General features: G+C 37.2%; 1 protein-coding gene and 1 long non-coding RNA gene across 22 annotated transcripts in view; one reads left to right on the top strand and one right to left on the bottom strand.

The window, feature by feature from the left end:
* Window positions 1-16758, bottom strand: part of PDE5A (phosphodiesterase 5A) — a 122562-nt gene that overhangs the window by 41078 nt on the left and 64726 nt on the right. For all 8 annotated transcript variants that reach the window (XM_085546944.1, XM_015861889.3, XM_015861891.3 and 5 more), the window contains 2 exons: window positions 3775-4357; window positions 2457-2546 (listed from right to left, as the gene is read on the bottom strand). In XM_085546944.1, the coding sequence (XP_085403070.1) occupies window positions 2457-2546; window positions 3775-4357 (673 nt within the window). The remainder of the gene's footprint in view (window positions 1-2456; window positions 2547-3774; window positions 4358-16758) is intronic.
* LOC107313554 (uncharacterized) overlaps window positions 1-16758 on the top strand; it is a 115195-nt gene that overhangs the window by 53136 nt on the left and 45301 nt on the right. For 3 of the 14 annotated variants that reach the window (XR_014945912.1, XR_001555057.3, XR_014945911.1), the window contains 2 exons: window positions 5097-5150; window positions 9815-11995. This is a non-coding gene — a long non-coding RNA (uncharacterized LOC107313554). Of the gene's footprint in view, window positions 1-2839; window positions 2917-5096; window positions 5151-9814; window positions 11996-16758 lie in introns of those variants that run through there. The other 11 variants (XR_014945920.1, XR_001555058.3, XR_014945916.1 and 8 more) reach the window with 6 other exon arrangements.

Here is a 16758-nt window from a genome sequence, read left to right as displayed (position 1 = left end):
CTGACTTTGACATCTGTCCAGAAGCGTATCAGCAAACGGTTACAGGGAGAGGGACAAAAACCTTCTGGTAGAGTCTTTAAAATCAGAAGGGAAAAAACGTAAAGTGTTATCCTTTCCTAGCAGAAATCTTCTGGTTTTGCTCCTTCAAAGTATTGCACTCTCTCCTCAAAATTCATGTTGGCTGAAGCTTCCAAAACAAATACATATCTGCTTCATTTCCATCTGCTGATGCACTTGGGTGTAGAAACTTAGCAGAAGATATGGCCAATTACAGGTTTACTCAGCCTGTAAGTCATGGCGTATTTCAACAAACACAAGTCCTATTCTGTCTTCCATCTACCATGAGGACCCAACAAGAAGTTAGCAGCTCTGGCTTGCAGGACCTTGTAATTCATTTCTGATCACAATTATGGAGAACACAGTCTTTTTTCCTTTAAACCAAAAAGAAAATGGGATGGCATGGGTAAAATTTAAAACCTTACATCAGTTTGACATGGAGCACTGCTCTTTGCATTCCCTCCACACAACACCCAATTCGCTTGTCAGCTGGCCTATGGCCAGCAGTGGCTGCTGCCAGCTGGAACAGGAGAGGGTTTAAGTGAGCATGAGAGCAGGAGAGCAAGACTAGAAGTGTTGTCCATGAAGCACTATCAACTCAAGCCCATTTCATGCTTGCAAGGACTGAAAAAACAGTTTAAACCAAAATTTATGGTAGATAAAGAAAGGAAATTCTGGCTGATTGTCTGGGTCAACTAGAGTAAGGTTCAACAAATCAGATAAGTGGAGAGCTTCATCAGTTTACTTAATGAGAAAAGGTTCACAGCAGTGACAGGGTGGCATACTTTGTAAGAGGTTTTAAAAAAAATGGAAGAGCAAGAAAAAAGGTAGTTTAGTATCTCAAAATAACCTTGTCAGCATTTGTTCTTGGAGTTTGAGGACTTTGAACTATCTGCAAATGATAAATAGTCTGAAAAGCAAAGGAATTACGGAGAGAAGATCTTCATCTTAAGTCTCAGGTGTACTGTATAAAGAGCCTTACACTGTGCAAGCATTCGAAGAACTGGTGATGTGGCTGAAGGCTATTACTTACAGGATCAAATACCAAACAAAACAAAAAGCAAATAACAAAGAAATACAAACTACCTCCCTGGGTAAGAAAGTGGATCTTGCCTTTTTTCAATATGTTTTATGCTTTCTTTGTCTTTACCGAATTCACTCTTGAATTGCTCAGTGCAAGAAGACATTATAAGAATTTCATAGTAAGAATTCTCCCTACCGCAACAGCGTCATATTCAAAGGGAGATCTGTGACAATTACCATTGATGGAAATGCATGCAAGAGATCAACAAGCAGATACACCTCAGTTTAGTTTAGGAGTGATTTCACTTTCAGTTAGATGAATGTCGTGTTTAACCCAGTAGGCAGCTAAGCACCATGCAGCCATTTGCTCACTCGCCCCACAATAGAGAGAATGGGAGAGAAAACTCACAGGTTGAGAGTTTTACAGGACAGAAAAGGAAGGGAAACTAATAATAACAATAAAAGAATATACAAAACCAGTGATGCACAATGTAATTGCTCACCACCCACTGACCAATGCCCAGCCAGTCCCTGAGTAGCAGCAACTCCTGCTGGCCAACACCCTCAAGTTTTACTGTCCAGCATGATGCCGTATAATATGAGGCATCCTTTTGGCTGGCTTGGGTCAGCTGCCTTGGTTCTGTTCCCTCCCAGCTCCTTGTGCCCCCAAACCTTTTCTGGCAGGGCTGTGCAAGAGGCAGAAAAGACCTTGACTTAGAGTAAGCACTGCTCTGCCACAACAAACATATCAGTGTGTTATCAACACTACTGTCATCTTAAGTCCAAAACATAGACCCATACCAGATACTAAGAAGAAAATTAACTCTATTCCCACCAAAACCAGGACAATAACTTAACAGAGATTTCTCTGCATTATATAAACACCACATGTTTTCAATGCCAGGTCTTAAGCACTTAATGTGTTTCTAAATTTATTATTAATGACCAGAGTTAACATAATGCAAAAAATGTTTTAGACAATAATAAAAACAGTTAGTGTCCTGTGATGAACATAATCTAGATACAATCCAAGCTGGAGCACACTAACTCTTAATAGCAATCTGAGAGTGTGCTGATAAAGACCAATAAACATGCAGAGAATCTGAATGCTGACAGATACAACCTACAAGAACAATGAATGGTACCTCTAGAATTAAATACATCTATTCCACTTCTGCCTCTTGAAAACTCCATTTGTCTTATATTACTGAGCTAGATAAGATAAAATCCAAGTCCAGGCGATCATAAGCACAAAGACTTTTTTAAAAGGAGATGGTTTTCTGCTGTAAGATAACGATTGAGAGTTAAGAAAAGTTTAAAGTACTGGCATAGCATGAAAATGCATTACATAAAGTAATCCCAATACTACAACTTACCTCTTCCCTATGATTCTTTATCGGCATGCAGAGAATACTCTGAGTCTTGTACCCTGTGATCTGGTCAACTTCTGCATTGAATCTTGGATCCTGATAGAAGAGAAAAATATGATCATTTGAATATTTGCCTTTTTTAAAAGTTGTAATACTCTGATATCTGAATTGTTATACATGAGAGCAAAGGTTCCATTACTACCTAATAGTTTTACAAAGTTGTTATTAACTGCATTTTCAAAGAAAAAAAAAAAAAGTGGATCTTGAGTGCTGGTGGATAAATACAATTGCCAGACAGAGAAAACAAACAAACAAACAAACAAACAAACAAACAAAACAAAACAAAACTTTTAAATTATAATTAATGTATGTATTTATCTCCAATACAGCTTTTATCATTGAGAGGAAATTACAGAAATATACAGAAAGACGTGTGGCCACAGAAAAACAAAGTTTCGTGAAGATGGTCAGTCTTTTTGCCTTACTCTGTTCCATCTTGGTTGTTTTTTTAAGCCCAATGTTGTTATGAAACCGTGATTTTCTAAAATCTCATTATCTATTTCTAAAGGCTCCTGTCTTTCCTCTAGTAATTCATTTCAAATTGAGCTCCATGACCCAATTCAAGGAGAAACTTGATTTGTATCAACCAATAAATTTTTAAAAATTCCATCACCCCTAAATTCAAAGCACAAAATAAATACATCCAAAGATTCTGGAAGTAAGTGATGTTAGGATGAAGTGTAAGAGTAGTCTTCTCCCACTGCTGGATTCCCTTCCTTGTTTTCATCTAGCCTTGTATTAAGTTAGGCAAATTATAGAGTCTTATTTTATTTGGAAGACTGCTATACGGTTCAGGCCCTCATCCTGGTCTTTTTCGTTCCACTCCTACTCCTTATGCCTTTGATAAAATCAAATCCTTAAAACTGTTTTCTGTTGTAAGACTATGCTTTTTCAGACAATTACACTCATAATTTCATTCATTTTGCTGCAGAAACCTAAACATTTACTTGTTCAAAGCTAGAAGTGCAAACAGTAATGTGCACATAAATGGTTAAGGCCGAAAATCTGACTGCTAATAAAAAAGTTAAATAATTTATTTTGAAGTTATCATTCCAGTTGCATTAGTCACAGCTCCAAGTTTCTGCATCTGTGTATATGCGTAATATATGTACTATAATTGGAAATTTACTGTCTGCTTTCCATCTTCACTGGTGTATGTCAGTATAGCTCCAAATACATACACTAAAATGACAATATTACATCAGCTGATAATATGGCTTTTTCTAGTTTCAGCAATAGTTGATGACAGATTTTCTTGGTTTACCTCATATGCATTCTTGATGTTCAGAGGCTGGCCTATAGCAGCTACGTGGCCCACTATGCCCTTATTCCACTCTAGGCGAATGCAGTTATTTGAAGCTTCTTCTAGGGTAGAACCTTCAGCCACATCAAACAGCCTGCTTACAAGAAACTTCTCGTTAGAGCTATCCTCACAGACCAAGAACAGGGAATAGCGATCAGCAGCTATAAGCTCATGGATATGTAGGAAAATTTTATGGCAAAGTGCTGTGACATCCAAATGACTAGAAATGTCTTTCACAAGTTCTAAAAGCCTTGAGCACCGATCCCCTGCACTGGTCCCAGTCCTTGGAGATTGCAGAGGCATCTGTTCCTTCTTTTCAGAGCCAGAGAGGAAGCTTACTGCTCCTACTGAGTCCTTGACAAAAATTGGCCTTAAGGGTCTGTCAAACTCTGAAGCAGAGATTTTCCTTGCTGGTGTTCCAGAGTTGGTGGTCTCAGGGCAGGCAGGCTGGTGACAAGCACAGGATTCACTCTGAGACTTGGTCCCCTCCTTGCAGACAGGGATGGTATGAATTCTCTCAGCAAACCATGCATTAACCATTTCTCTGTATAACAAAAATAAAATACAGTAAATAATGTAAGTTAAAAATCTTCTGGAACTAATACATTTTGAAGAAGACACCGCAAAGAGGATAAGTTTAAACATTTTCATACTGTGAACACGAATGCACCTTTAGAGATCCTCTCTACCGATATTCTCCTATTTTAGGCAGCACTTAGCCTATGTTAAGTGGTACTGTTCTATCCCCCATAAAAAGAAAACTCTTTCTCCTTAAGGAAATAACTGAATAGGCAGAGGAAGACTGCCTATTATGTGTCTCTCAGAATACAGAAGATCAAAACATTACACTAATTTTGTTCTTGAAATTTATAATTTCAATTATTTTAAAAATGAAACTGAAAAATCTATGAATTGATTTATAAAATGTATAGGTGAATAAAGACAAAACTGCCGGTTTTAATTCTACTTTTCTACCTTGATTTATCTGTAAGCACACATATCATCAATAACATAGTATACTTTTTCTTATCAGTGTAATATTCACTCTAATATTTTTCTTGTCCAAAATTTATTGATTCATTTTAATACAGGGCTTTTTATTTCATTTTCTCTGTTACAAGGCTTCCTCACAGCACATGATCTGCTCTCGGTAAAAGTATTTTTTTCTGAATTATATAATGTTTGATCCTATGAACAGCAAATATCTTATTAAAACGTCTGATCTCTTGGAAACCTTTCATGGTGGTCATGTTTTAAATTTGGGATATTTTTTATTTGCTCAGCAGACCACAGGAATTTCAAGAGTGAAGCTGAATGAAACCATGGAAATTTATCAGGTTAGTCAGCCGGTGATCGGTTACAGGCATCAGCATATGCTAAATATGCGGAGCTTAGCACATGGCCTTTCTTTTATTAAACTATGTCGTAGAATGCAACACCGTAAGTCAGTTGCTAATTGATAATTCAGAGAAATGTAATTGATTAAAATCTAAAACACACCAATATTATATTTATCTGTAAGCAATCCAAAACAGAAAACTTATCTGTCTTTCATTGAGTAGGTTTGAAAGAATTTCTCAGATTTTACAATTGTGTACAAATCATAGGCCTCAGCTGCAGGCAAACATGCTATGAAAAACTAAAATGAGTTGGGTAATTGTGTGACTATAAAAAGAGCACCTGGCATAAGAAAGTCATGATGTTACTGCACACATTCCACCTCTGTGTGGACTACCTAGAAATTCTTCTTTCTCCTCCAAAACTGTTTAGTTGAGGCAGATCTAATTTAACAAAGCATTGTAAAACTATTTCTTCTCTTATTCACACTAATACCAGACCAAATAAACACATTTTTTTGTATTTATGTATGGTGTCCTGATTATGCAAAACTTTACTCAGATGGTTAATATCATTCATAGCCCTAGTGATCTTCATAGAATCATAGAATCACAGAATGGCCTGGGTTGAAAAGGACTACTGTGATCATCAAGTTTCAACCCCCTGTTATATGCAGGGTCACCAACTACCAGATCAGGCTGTGTAGAGCCACATCCAGCCTGGCCTTGAATGCCTCCAGGGATGGGGCATCCACAACCTACTTGGGCAACCTGTTCCAGTGTGTCACCACCCTCTGAGTGAAAAACTTCCTCCTAATATCTAACCGAAACCTCCCCTGTCTCAGTTTAAAACCATTCCTCCTTGTCCTATCACTATCAACCCATATAAGCAGTCATTCCATTATATTCTCCCTTCAAGTACTGGAAGGCCGCAATAAGATCTCCTCGGAGCCTTCTCCAAGCTAAAGAAGCCCAGTTCCCTCAACCTTTCCTCATAGGAGATGTGCTCCAGCCCTCTGATCTTCTTAGTGGTCCTCCTATGGACCCGCTTCAAGAGCTCCACATCCTTCCTGTACTGGGGGTCCCAGGCCTCCTCAATGCAGTACTGCAGATGGTGCCTCACAAGAGCAGAGCAGAGGGGGAAAATCACCTCCATCTCCCTCCTGGCCACCCCTTTTTTAATGCAGCCCAGAACACAGTTGGCCTTCTGGGCTGCAAGCACACACTGATGGCTCATGTCCAGCTTCTTGTCTACCAGGACTCCCTTGTCCTTCTCTGCGGGGCTGCTCTCAAGGATATCTTCCCCCAGTTTGTATAAATATCTGGGACTGCCCTGGCCCAAGTGCAACACCTTGCAGTTGGCCTTGTTGAACCCCATTAGGTTCACAAGGGCTCACTTCTCCAGCCTGTCCAGGTCCCTCTGAATGGCTTCCCTTCCCTCCTATGTGTTGACTGCACCACTCAGCTTGGTGTCATCTGCAAACTTGCTGAGCATGCACTCAATGCCATCTTTGTCACTGATAAAGATGCTGAAGAGCACCAATCCCAAGATTGACCCCTGAGAGACACTGCTCATGACCAGCCTCCACCCAGACATAGAACCATTAATCACAGCCCTTTGGCTGAGACCAGTCAACCAGTTCTTAATCCATCGAACAGTCCATCTTTCAAATCCATATCTCTCCAATTTAGAAAGGAGGATGTGGTGAGGGACCATGTCAAAGGCTTTGCAGAAGGCCAGGTAGATGACATCCATATCTTAAATGCTGAATGTCCATTGTAGTCATGTAAGACATTTGTGAATTTTCTGACGATGAGAGCATTGAGTTTCATAGAATTATAGAACTGTTTGAGTTGGAAGGTACCATAAAAGGTCATCTAGTCCAGCTCCCAACTCTTTAGTTGTAAGGGTCTTTGTCCAAAGCCACTAAATGAAATATTGGACAGCATTAAGGCAGTGAGAGATTTGCCTCTGAGTTCCACAGAGCTAGGATTTCATTCCTTGTTTTTCCATTTTCCATAAAGCTCCTGAAAAAGTGCTTGCTATAGCAGTAATACAGCTCAATCAACAGCTATTATAACTTTCCCAGCAATCTAAAGCTAATCCAATTATTGGAAATGTTATGCCAATAAATACAATGAAATTCCGTTGTTATACTGAGTGAGTTTTAGTTCATTGCTTAGTTACTTATTATTCAAGGACATAAACTCTGTTGTTTTTTTTAAATTATATTAATAAAAACTACTGATGATCTGTTTTAGTTACAGCAGTAATATATACTTTTTGTAAAATCACCTCATTCAAACATTTCTTTCAATGAAGAAACATAAGGAACATTTGATGTATTAATAAGATTTTGATTTTAACAAGTTTACTCTATGGTACTTACGCAGCATAAATACTAAATATGGGAGTTGTGAACATATATTGCTGAAATACATAATATACATAAGGTAATACCACATTTGCAAAAGTTGTTTCAATTGAGAATCAAAATAATTTATAGCATTCATTCATTTTATAACATTTGAAATCTTCATTTTCAAATTGAATGAAAAAGCAGAATAAAAATTAGTGCTGGAAATGACTAAAAATATCCTTAAGAAAAATAAAAATGTCAATGGAAAAGTGGAAAAAATGTGTAAGTAAACCCAGTACAACTTCTAATATAAGTGCTAATAACTTTGTATCATACATACTATATTATATTTCAAGGTTGGTTTGCTTTCTGAGGTTTTGTTTTTTTTTAACTTGTTTGTTTTTATATGAATCTCCTCAAAAGAAGCAATTACTTCAAAATCTTAGCTTTTTCTAAACAAAAGAAAGCATCTAGCACTAAGGTTTCAGGTAAGAACCTGAAAATATGAGCTGAGTACATTTAAAACTTCAAACACAGGAAGATAAGTAGATAATAATCAATAGTTTGACAAGAAGTCTTGTGAGTTGAGCCAATTTCATGTTCATATGGGCTGACTTGAGTTTTGAACACTGAGGACTGCTGCTGGTGTAAAATAAGATTTATATGTGACTGTAATAACTCAGTCTGAGATGGAGAGAGCTTTCTTAAACTAGCCAGTGATTAGATAGAGGAAGCTGTATGCTTTGTCTATGTGTGTTTTATTAATGGATTGGTGTGAATCTGTACTGTTGTTCTCAGTGACAGCATTTTTTTTTAGAGGAATCTGGTTATCTACTTACTTATATATAGGAATATGAAATGCTATTATTTTGGTTAGCTCTGATTTACATTGAATTTACATAGGTGCGTGTGTTGATATAAGGCACGAGGCAGAGAACGATTCAGGTACCCTGTATGGAAAAGTAAAAACTAAAGCAGAATTTCAGTCTGTCTTGAAACTTGCCCTTTCATTTATTTTTGAGTGTTGTGTAACGATGTCTTCTGGCTTGAATAATGTAGTAAGAATAAAAAGTAAAACCAGTACATTCTGAATTCTAATACCTATTCTCAAACTGTGGACATGAAATAATTTAGTTTTTACTTCTTTGGCTTTTTGCTCCGTAAAATAAGCACTCTAATGTTTCTCTGTCTTCTGGAGGTTATTGAAGGATGTGGAACATAACTGTAAAACCTTTCCAGTGAAAGTAATTGCATTTCTTTAATAAGGTCTGGCTACTTGTTAGCCATCTGCAGTACTTATGAAGTGCTTTGACATTGAACAGAACTGTATTTGGAGCTTCATAATTATGAGTAACATATTCCTTTACCCCTTAATGCCTCTTAGATGATGGTCCAATAGACAGCCAACACAGTGTGCAGTTCTCAAAGAGCTCTGTAGGTTAACAGTAACAACAACAAAATCTTTACCTATAGTTTTTAAAGCGTGGTTTTGAACTTCAAACCATTTAAGTATTTTAGTTTAGGCAACAGGAAAGCTGTTCAAATTCAGCTGGAATAAGAACAGCTGACCTTTTACTGAACACTGTTAACAAGGAAACTATTTAGCTCCTTTTACATACAGATGCAGGAAGAAGAACAGCATCTCACATTAACCAATGTATTCTAGTTGCATGTGGAGTCTAAGAGATGAAGTCCTGAGAAGTGTTGACAATCTATCCTATTTAACAATGCATGACAAAAGTATTACTACTAATAACTATTTTCTCAGCAAAGAGTCAGCACAACAGATCCAATACTAGACACATACTGAGCCACAAGTGAGATGACTGAACTGGAAATTAGTAACCAATGTTATTTATTACCAAGATGTTATTTTGAAAGGACAACGTGAAGAAACAAACACGCTTGACTATTCTATTCACATGAGAAGCCTTCAGTTAACATTGGCATTGTTAAGAGCTGATAGTAAGGGTCGTGGTGAAATTAAGCTTAGAAGTTACAGCACATTAATCAGAAGGACATACTGAATTTTAGTGATCTACACAACTAGTTAAAATCATGCAGAGTTTCCTTCACAGCAAAGCTTTTCAATCACTACAGACTGGGGAGTTTAGGATATCTGCACTCTTTCCCATGTACAGCATACATCCTTTTATGCACTACAGTCCTGTACTGTAGTTTGAGCTTCCACTTGAGAAAGCTATGGTTTATCCTAGAATTCATAAGCAGGAATAGTTTACTATGAAGAAAAATTCTTTAGTTACTTAAAACAGACAAACCTGGTCTTTCCTTTACAAAATACAGTTTCAAGGGACCGTGATAATACCGACTGCCGAATCTGGAAGGTGACCTCATTGAGCAGACGATAAATTCTGAGAAATTTTTCAGAGAGTTATAAAGCAAATGAAAACACAGCAGAAGATGAAACATTTGAAGAAAGAAAAAGACTACTGTGAGATTTATGTGATTCTTCTCCCTATCATCACTTGTATCCAACCACACGTGTATAATCTGCGTTACATTATCCCTTGAGAACTTCAGAATACCTCAGGTTCTCTGGCCCTGCTGTATTAAGCTGTACAGAAAGTGGATCTATCCTCAAAAGGAAGAGGTTTCTGAGATGAATAAACAAACAAACAAAAAATGAAAATCAGAAGTTGAGAAAACATAGAGACAGATCGGTCATGCAGAAGAGAATACAGACCTGAAAGGAACCCCAGCTTGCTTTCTTTTCTGTGCCCTATCAGTCAAAGCATGCTGATCTAATTACTCACAGACTAGGAATATTAAGTAATTTCTTGTACCCTTCTTTGCATCACTGTGATTGTCTTCAGAATACACAGCGCATTTCCCAAAACGCTATGACCAACAAAAAAGCACCTGGTAAAGATGTTCAAAGAGTAACAGCCAAATGATAAGTGCCTTGCACACATGTAACCATACTACATATTTAAGGCCATACAAATGTGACCATTCAGCAAGCATTAAGTATGTTTTGAGAAAAAGTGGAAAAACAACACAAAAGTAATACTGAGAATCAACTATGATGGTATACTGCATCCTACCCATCTGGCACAAAAACGTGTAATAATTACTGTCCCATAAAAGGAGTAAGTGCTGAGTGGAGTTGAATGAAACAACAAATAACAAATATATTTCCTCTGTTGCTTGCAAATCTTTCTTATATATAATGCAGTTTTTCAGGTGTGTTGAATATTTTGCCAATATTTCACTCAAAACAGCAGCTACTGATAACCTGTTTTTCTTCACAGTGTCTGGTATGATACTATGTTTTGGTTCTAAAAGAAAACCAGTGTTGATAATGCACTGATGTTTCTAGTTGTTGCTGAGCAGTGCTGCGTGGAGGCCATTTCAGTTTTCTGTTTCTCTTACTGTCCTAGCAATGACAGGGGGCCCAAGGAGCTGGGAGGAGACAGAACCAGGAGAGCTCATACAAATTGGCCAAAGGAATATTCCATACCATATGACATCATGAAGAAGGGAAGTTTGGAAGGGGTGGGAGTTCAGCTCTTCCTCTGATTTCCATTGTTTGGGGGCTACCTGGATATTGGCCAGCGTCATTCAAACTTGCATGCTATACATAGGTCACTCTGAAAGTAATGCTTCATATGTATTCCCATGGAAACTACAACTGCAAAGAACACAATATCACTACTTGTTAGAGCAAATTCTCAGCTACAAAGCACTACCTTTCAACACAGTCTCCACCATTAGCTGTGTATTTTTGCCCATGATGAACAAGAGCCTGCACACTATGTTTTTAAAAATCTGCATGGCCATCTGGAATGTGGCATGTCTTTTAAACATTCAGCAAGCGCTGATGAACATCAGTGGGTGCTATATTTTTCACATAGAGCAATTCAGTTCCACACCTTTGATGCATGTGCACTTCCACATCAGATGCCATTTTGTCAGATTGATTTTTCACTGCCGTCTGGCACAGGGCAATAAAATGTAACAGAATACTGATGGGAAGATTCAGCCTCTACTGCCATGCCACCTACATCCGCCACTGACGTCACACGCCAGCATCATAAAATAGGACACATTACTTTCAGAACAGCTGTCATAGAATGCCAGCATTCAGGTATCTGAATTCCTGTGGTCTAATCCTGCAAATGCTGAAGTCAACAGTATTTCATGGCAAGCTTGACTGTTTTCTCAATTACTTTCCTGAAAATAACCACTAGATGTCTTCAAATTTCTTTCCTGTGTCTTGACATAATTTAGATAAAGAAAGCATTTAAAGGGTTAACAACTTGAAATCTATTTGACATTAAAGAAAAGTTTGAAAATTACCACAAGTCACTTGGGTATTAAACTCGCCTTCCCGTTTTCTTTCCAGTATGTCCTGTTTCACCATCATGTTTGATGTGTTTTTGTCTCCTTTCTAGCTATGGAAAGACTTAAATAAACTGTGCAAGGCCTCATTGGATGTAAGCATTAGAAATGACTGAAAAAAAAGTGTTTTCCCATTTACTAAAAATGTAAATTGACAAGGACAATAATTGCTTTTCCTCAAACCCTTTCCAGTTCTGGTTACTGAAGATGCCATTTCTAACAGCAGTAGGCAAACAGTTTTTGAAGACAAAGTATGACTTGAAGCTGATGTCAATTTTTTCGGCACAACTTGTTCAAATATGTAGACTAACATTTAATGTTAAACGTGTAAGTGGTCCAACTGATTTCTGTTTGAATAGAGATCTAAATGAAGAACTCTGATTCATGACTCAAACCACACTCATGAAAGTGAACTAAGCACTTTCTGGAAAAATGAAATAACATAAATCTTGTCTAATGCTCCTATTATTTTTAAAGTAGGAGACAGAAGCTGATTTATTACTTCAAGCTAAGTATTAGAAATGGGAAACTCATTAACAGTCAGTTCTTATATATTTTCAAGTATTTCTTAAATGGATGCAAGCTTAGTGTTTCACAAGAATAGCTGTCTTATATGGGGACTTCTTAATCACAGCATAAAGGCAGAGTATAAAGACCTCAGAGGCAGGAGGTCAAATGCTAAAATGTGACCCTTAATTTCCCCTCCAAATGTTTACTTCTCATTCCAGGCTCAAAAATCTTAAAAAATAACTATGGAACCACTTATTCAGTTCTGGAAAGCAATAGCACAATACCAAGGATGGAAAGTTAAGTTCTCACCTGCCCAACGACTTTCCATAAGTCTCCAACACTTCACTTCCACTTAAAGTCCCAAAATAGGGGTTAAGTAAGACTTAAGTGGAACACAGGCTTTGGGCTGGCCCTCTGTTCTGGGGCGAGTTCACCATAATGCATAAATAAATGGGAAAATATATATATTTCACTAAGCAAATATATTTTGTGGCTATATTTTCAGTGCCAGACCTAATGTGAAATTACAACTACTGAGTGATTCACAAGGGCCATTTGAGCAGGGTTTCTTTTCTGGCACTTTGTAAATAGTTCCTTTTGTATTTAATGTCTCTCTTTTTTTTTAAGTCCTATAAGTCAAGAAACAGTGCATATAAATTTATCTATGTTACTTTTCCAGTGAAAGACTTGTATTCTGTAATTTTATTAATTATATTTATTCATTTAATCATGACAAAAGCAAAATGCTTCCTCTCTTCTACTGAAAATGAAAATAAGTTGTAGCAAATTAATTCCACTCTAGAATGTGCTGTCTAAACTGGCTTTTTTATTTTGAATCTGGATCACATATTCCCACACAATTCATCTTTAATCTAGCATTTAAATAAGCATAAACATAATCTTCAATATTTAATTGTGCTTTGATCTGATGACATCATAGGTGGTGTGTCATAATTTTTATACTTGTTTGTTAGCTAGCATGATTTCTATTCCCTATGGATATCCCCAACTCAGTGTTTCTTCCCAGTTGCCATAAATTTAAAGCCTGTTTTCTAAATTCTTCCTATTAACAGCAGTAAGAGTGGAAATGAGTTTCAAACAAACGCCTACTCGTGTTATCACAAGTACCATAAGTTACACTGAAACAAAAGAAGGCAGAAAGATGTTAACTAAAAGTAGCTAAACCACATTTTGTTTTCTACCTGGCCTCTAAGGTTTACCGATTGTATTTTAATTAACGTACTGTGATTGCCTGTGCATTTACCACCTTGGGCAAACAATAAGTATTAACAGCATATTCTCTTTGCAGATGCTCCATACTATCTGCTGATTAGTTTATCTTCAGGCCAAAAATTCCTTGTGGGAGTTGAAATTACAGCTTTTGAGGGATTAAAGATATAAATTGCTAGTAAGTGATTTCTAACTGTTTCTCAACTGATGTTTTCCTCAGTCTACAGTATTTGCTGCTTTAGACATGGTTTCCAAAATAGTCAGGCACAGACCTAACTTTACTTCCAAGAATAAATGCCAGAATTACTTAATCACATTTACAACTTCGTTAATGTGGATAACATTCCTAACCTTCCTGAATGCTTTTTGAGTCAGGAAGTTAAAATATTTTGGGATGATCTTAATACATGCAGTTATCAAGAAAGGCAAAAGGATTTGAAGACTATTTATAATCAAGACAACTATGGAGATCATTAAACTTACAAGAAAGCTTTCCAAGATTTCATAAAAATGAATTTTTTTTCTGCATATCTTTCTCAGAAAAGCTCTATAAGCATCTAAAAAAAGTAAGTGGGAGAAAATATTCTGATCCCTGTATTAACAACTCTGCTTCCTGTGGCTTTCAAGCCATGGGCCGCAGAATCAGTGGGTCTGCAGTCCTCTTGTAAATGCTTCAGATAAAATAACTTAGAAAAGCAAGTCCACTTTCAGCATATCTGAACAATCTGTGTAGGATTCTGTGCTTCCATGGGAAACTTCTAAGGGGTCCTTCAGTCAGAGAGGTTTAAAAACCGCCGCCTATTTTCCATGGTCTCTATAGGCATAAGTATGGCTCATACTTGTATGTTCTTAGAAAAAACTACTGACATATGAAAGAACACTAATCTTAAGAAAAGCTATAGGCCAAAACACGTTTCAGTACAGAAAATTGTATATAGCTCTATCTCTGATAATTGGAATTGCCATATAGTTGCTCTAAAAATTCCTTTCTTTTCAGTTAAAAGAAATGAAACACATTACCAAAGTAATAGCATAATGATAGATAATCCTTATGAGATTAAGCATCAGATATCCAGCTCAAAAAGAAATACGTGTCTGAGATGCCCTCTAAACACAGAGATTAGAAGGCAAACATCCGAAGCACACCATGCAGCATACCACAGACTGACCGTCCAACAACTATCATGATGACAAAAAAACCCCAAACTGTACTTATTTTGAAAGTAATAAAAGTAATTGATATATTCAAGCTGTGCAATCTCTGAATTCCAGCAACGTACAAGTTCCCAGTAAATACCACGTCTGGAAGTGCCATGCTGTTTAGGGCCTTTATTTTTCAAAAAAACAACTCCACCTTAATTCATTTGTAAATATTTTGCAGTCCTGCTTAATAAGCCAAGATGTATTTATAACAAAATAACTTATTTCCAGTGAAAGGCATACTTGGTTTACCATACATTTAGGAAACCTGACAAAAACTGTCTGGAACAATGCCTCTAACCAAGAGAAGAATTTTTACACTGGTTGTTTTGGAAGTCCGCTGTGTGTGATCGCTAAGAGAACCGAAAGAGAATCGCTCTTGTATCTGTAAGAGTAGGGACAAGCAAAAGTCAGAAATGCAGAAGTATTCCACAGAGAGATGGAATACATATCAAGTTTGAGCGTGATGATGCATGGATCGTTTTTTAAGGGAACATAACGTGATAAATCTTTAGGAAGATGAAAAGGGTAATGGATTCGGCCATAAAAGCCATGCAGTTTTGTGACAATAGCATCTAATTATACTTAATAGCTTCTGAGAGCTACAAAGAGCCTTTAACAACAGTATGGGTAAATACAAGATAGTCTAAAAGAAGTAGTTTTAATTGAAAATTTTCTGCTTTCTAGGAAGCAAAAATGTGCTATGCAGTTCCAGAGCTTTGAAAGGAAAATACAGCAAAAAAGGGAGGAATAAAACAAACTGCTTAAACATGGTAGTACTCAGGCATTTAGGAAGTCTCGAACCCCTAAGTGCGCAGTAAGACACTCTCTGTACAGCAGGTTTACCAGCCAGAAGACTGATTCCCTAAGTGAGCCAAATTCATCTCTGATTAAACATCTCTGAGAGTGCTGATGACATAGTTCCCCTTTGCTGATCTGTACTTTGATCATACTGTAACACTTGGTGGATAATAGCTATTTATATAATCTCTGTATGTCACTTATCTCCCCAGTGCAAAATAAAGTAATAAATAGGTGATTCTGTAGCTTCGCACACATGGGATCAGTTTTTGTTTGCATTCTGGAAGCAGGGATAAATGTAAAGCTATTAGTCTGTACTGCAGGTTTGTGTGAATGCAGCCTTGTGCTGTACAGGTGGAAGTTGATCGTCACAGCTTTAGGACAGAATTTGCCAGAGCACCCAGCCACGGGAGACTGGGGAAAGGCAGTGATGTGCCCTGCCTCAGTCTCTGTCTACCACAAGGCTCTGCAGGATCAAAAGACAAGATCTAAAACCTTTGTACACAATTTATGTTCCAGGACACATTTCAAGGGAGAGGGCAAAAGCTGGTGTAAATTTGTTAAACAGATGACCCGCATATCCCTTCTCCTATCACTCTCCCAATTGTCACACCCACATTAAAAACAACAGTTAATACAAATCAATACAATAGTAAAATGAATAGCATCAAATTCTTTGTTTTCATGTGCTGTTCTTCTAGAACAACGTGTAATTTAAATGACAAAAAAAATCAGACTGACCTATGCAAAATGGAGTAGTAATCTCCAGTTCCATGAATATATTGGCTCATGCAACTCCCATATGTAAAAAATCAAACCTGCAGTGTAAGCCCACCGACAGTATTTAGTTTATAAGTAGTGACTGTACACCTAGCTCTACAAACTACTTATTTTGGTAGTAATTAACAAAGCACGGCAGAAATGAATTCATTATAGTACATATAGGTATATACATTATTTGATACCTTGCATAAAACAAAATTAGGTTCTGATTCAAAGCCAATTATCATCAGTAGAAAGGGCATAAATGGTTAAGCTGGTGATCTGTGTGCAAATACTTGAAAAAGAGATACAGAAAGTTTTGCCAGTAGCGATCCTGCCTAGCAGTGTGAAGTAGAACGCGCCCCTGTGCTCTGTGAGAGACC

Source organism: Coturnix japonica, chromosome 4 (assembly GCF_054131305.1).
Source record: "Coturnix japonica strain WE chromosome 4, WE-NBRP24, whole genome shotgun sequence".
Classification (NCBI taxonomy): Eukaryota; Metazoa; Chordata; class Aves; order Galliformes; family Phasianidae; genus Coturnix; species Coturnix japonica.
Note: the sequence above shows the minus strand (reverse complement) of the source record. Positions and strands in the feature narration are given on the sequence as shown.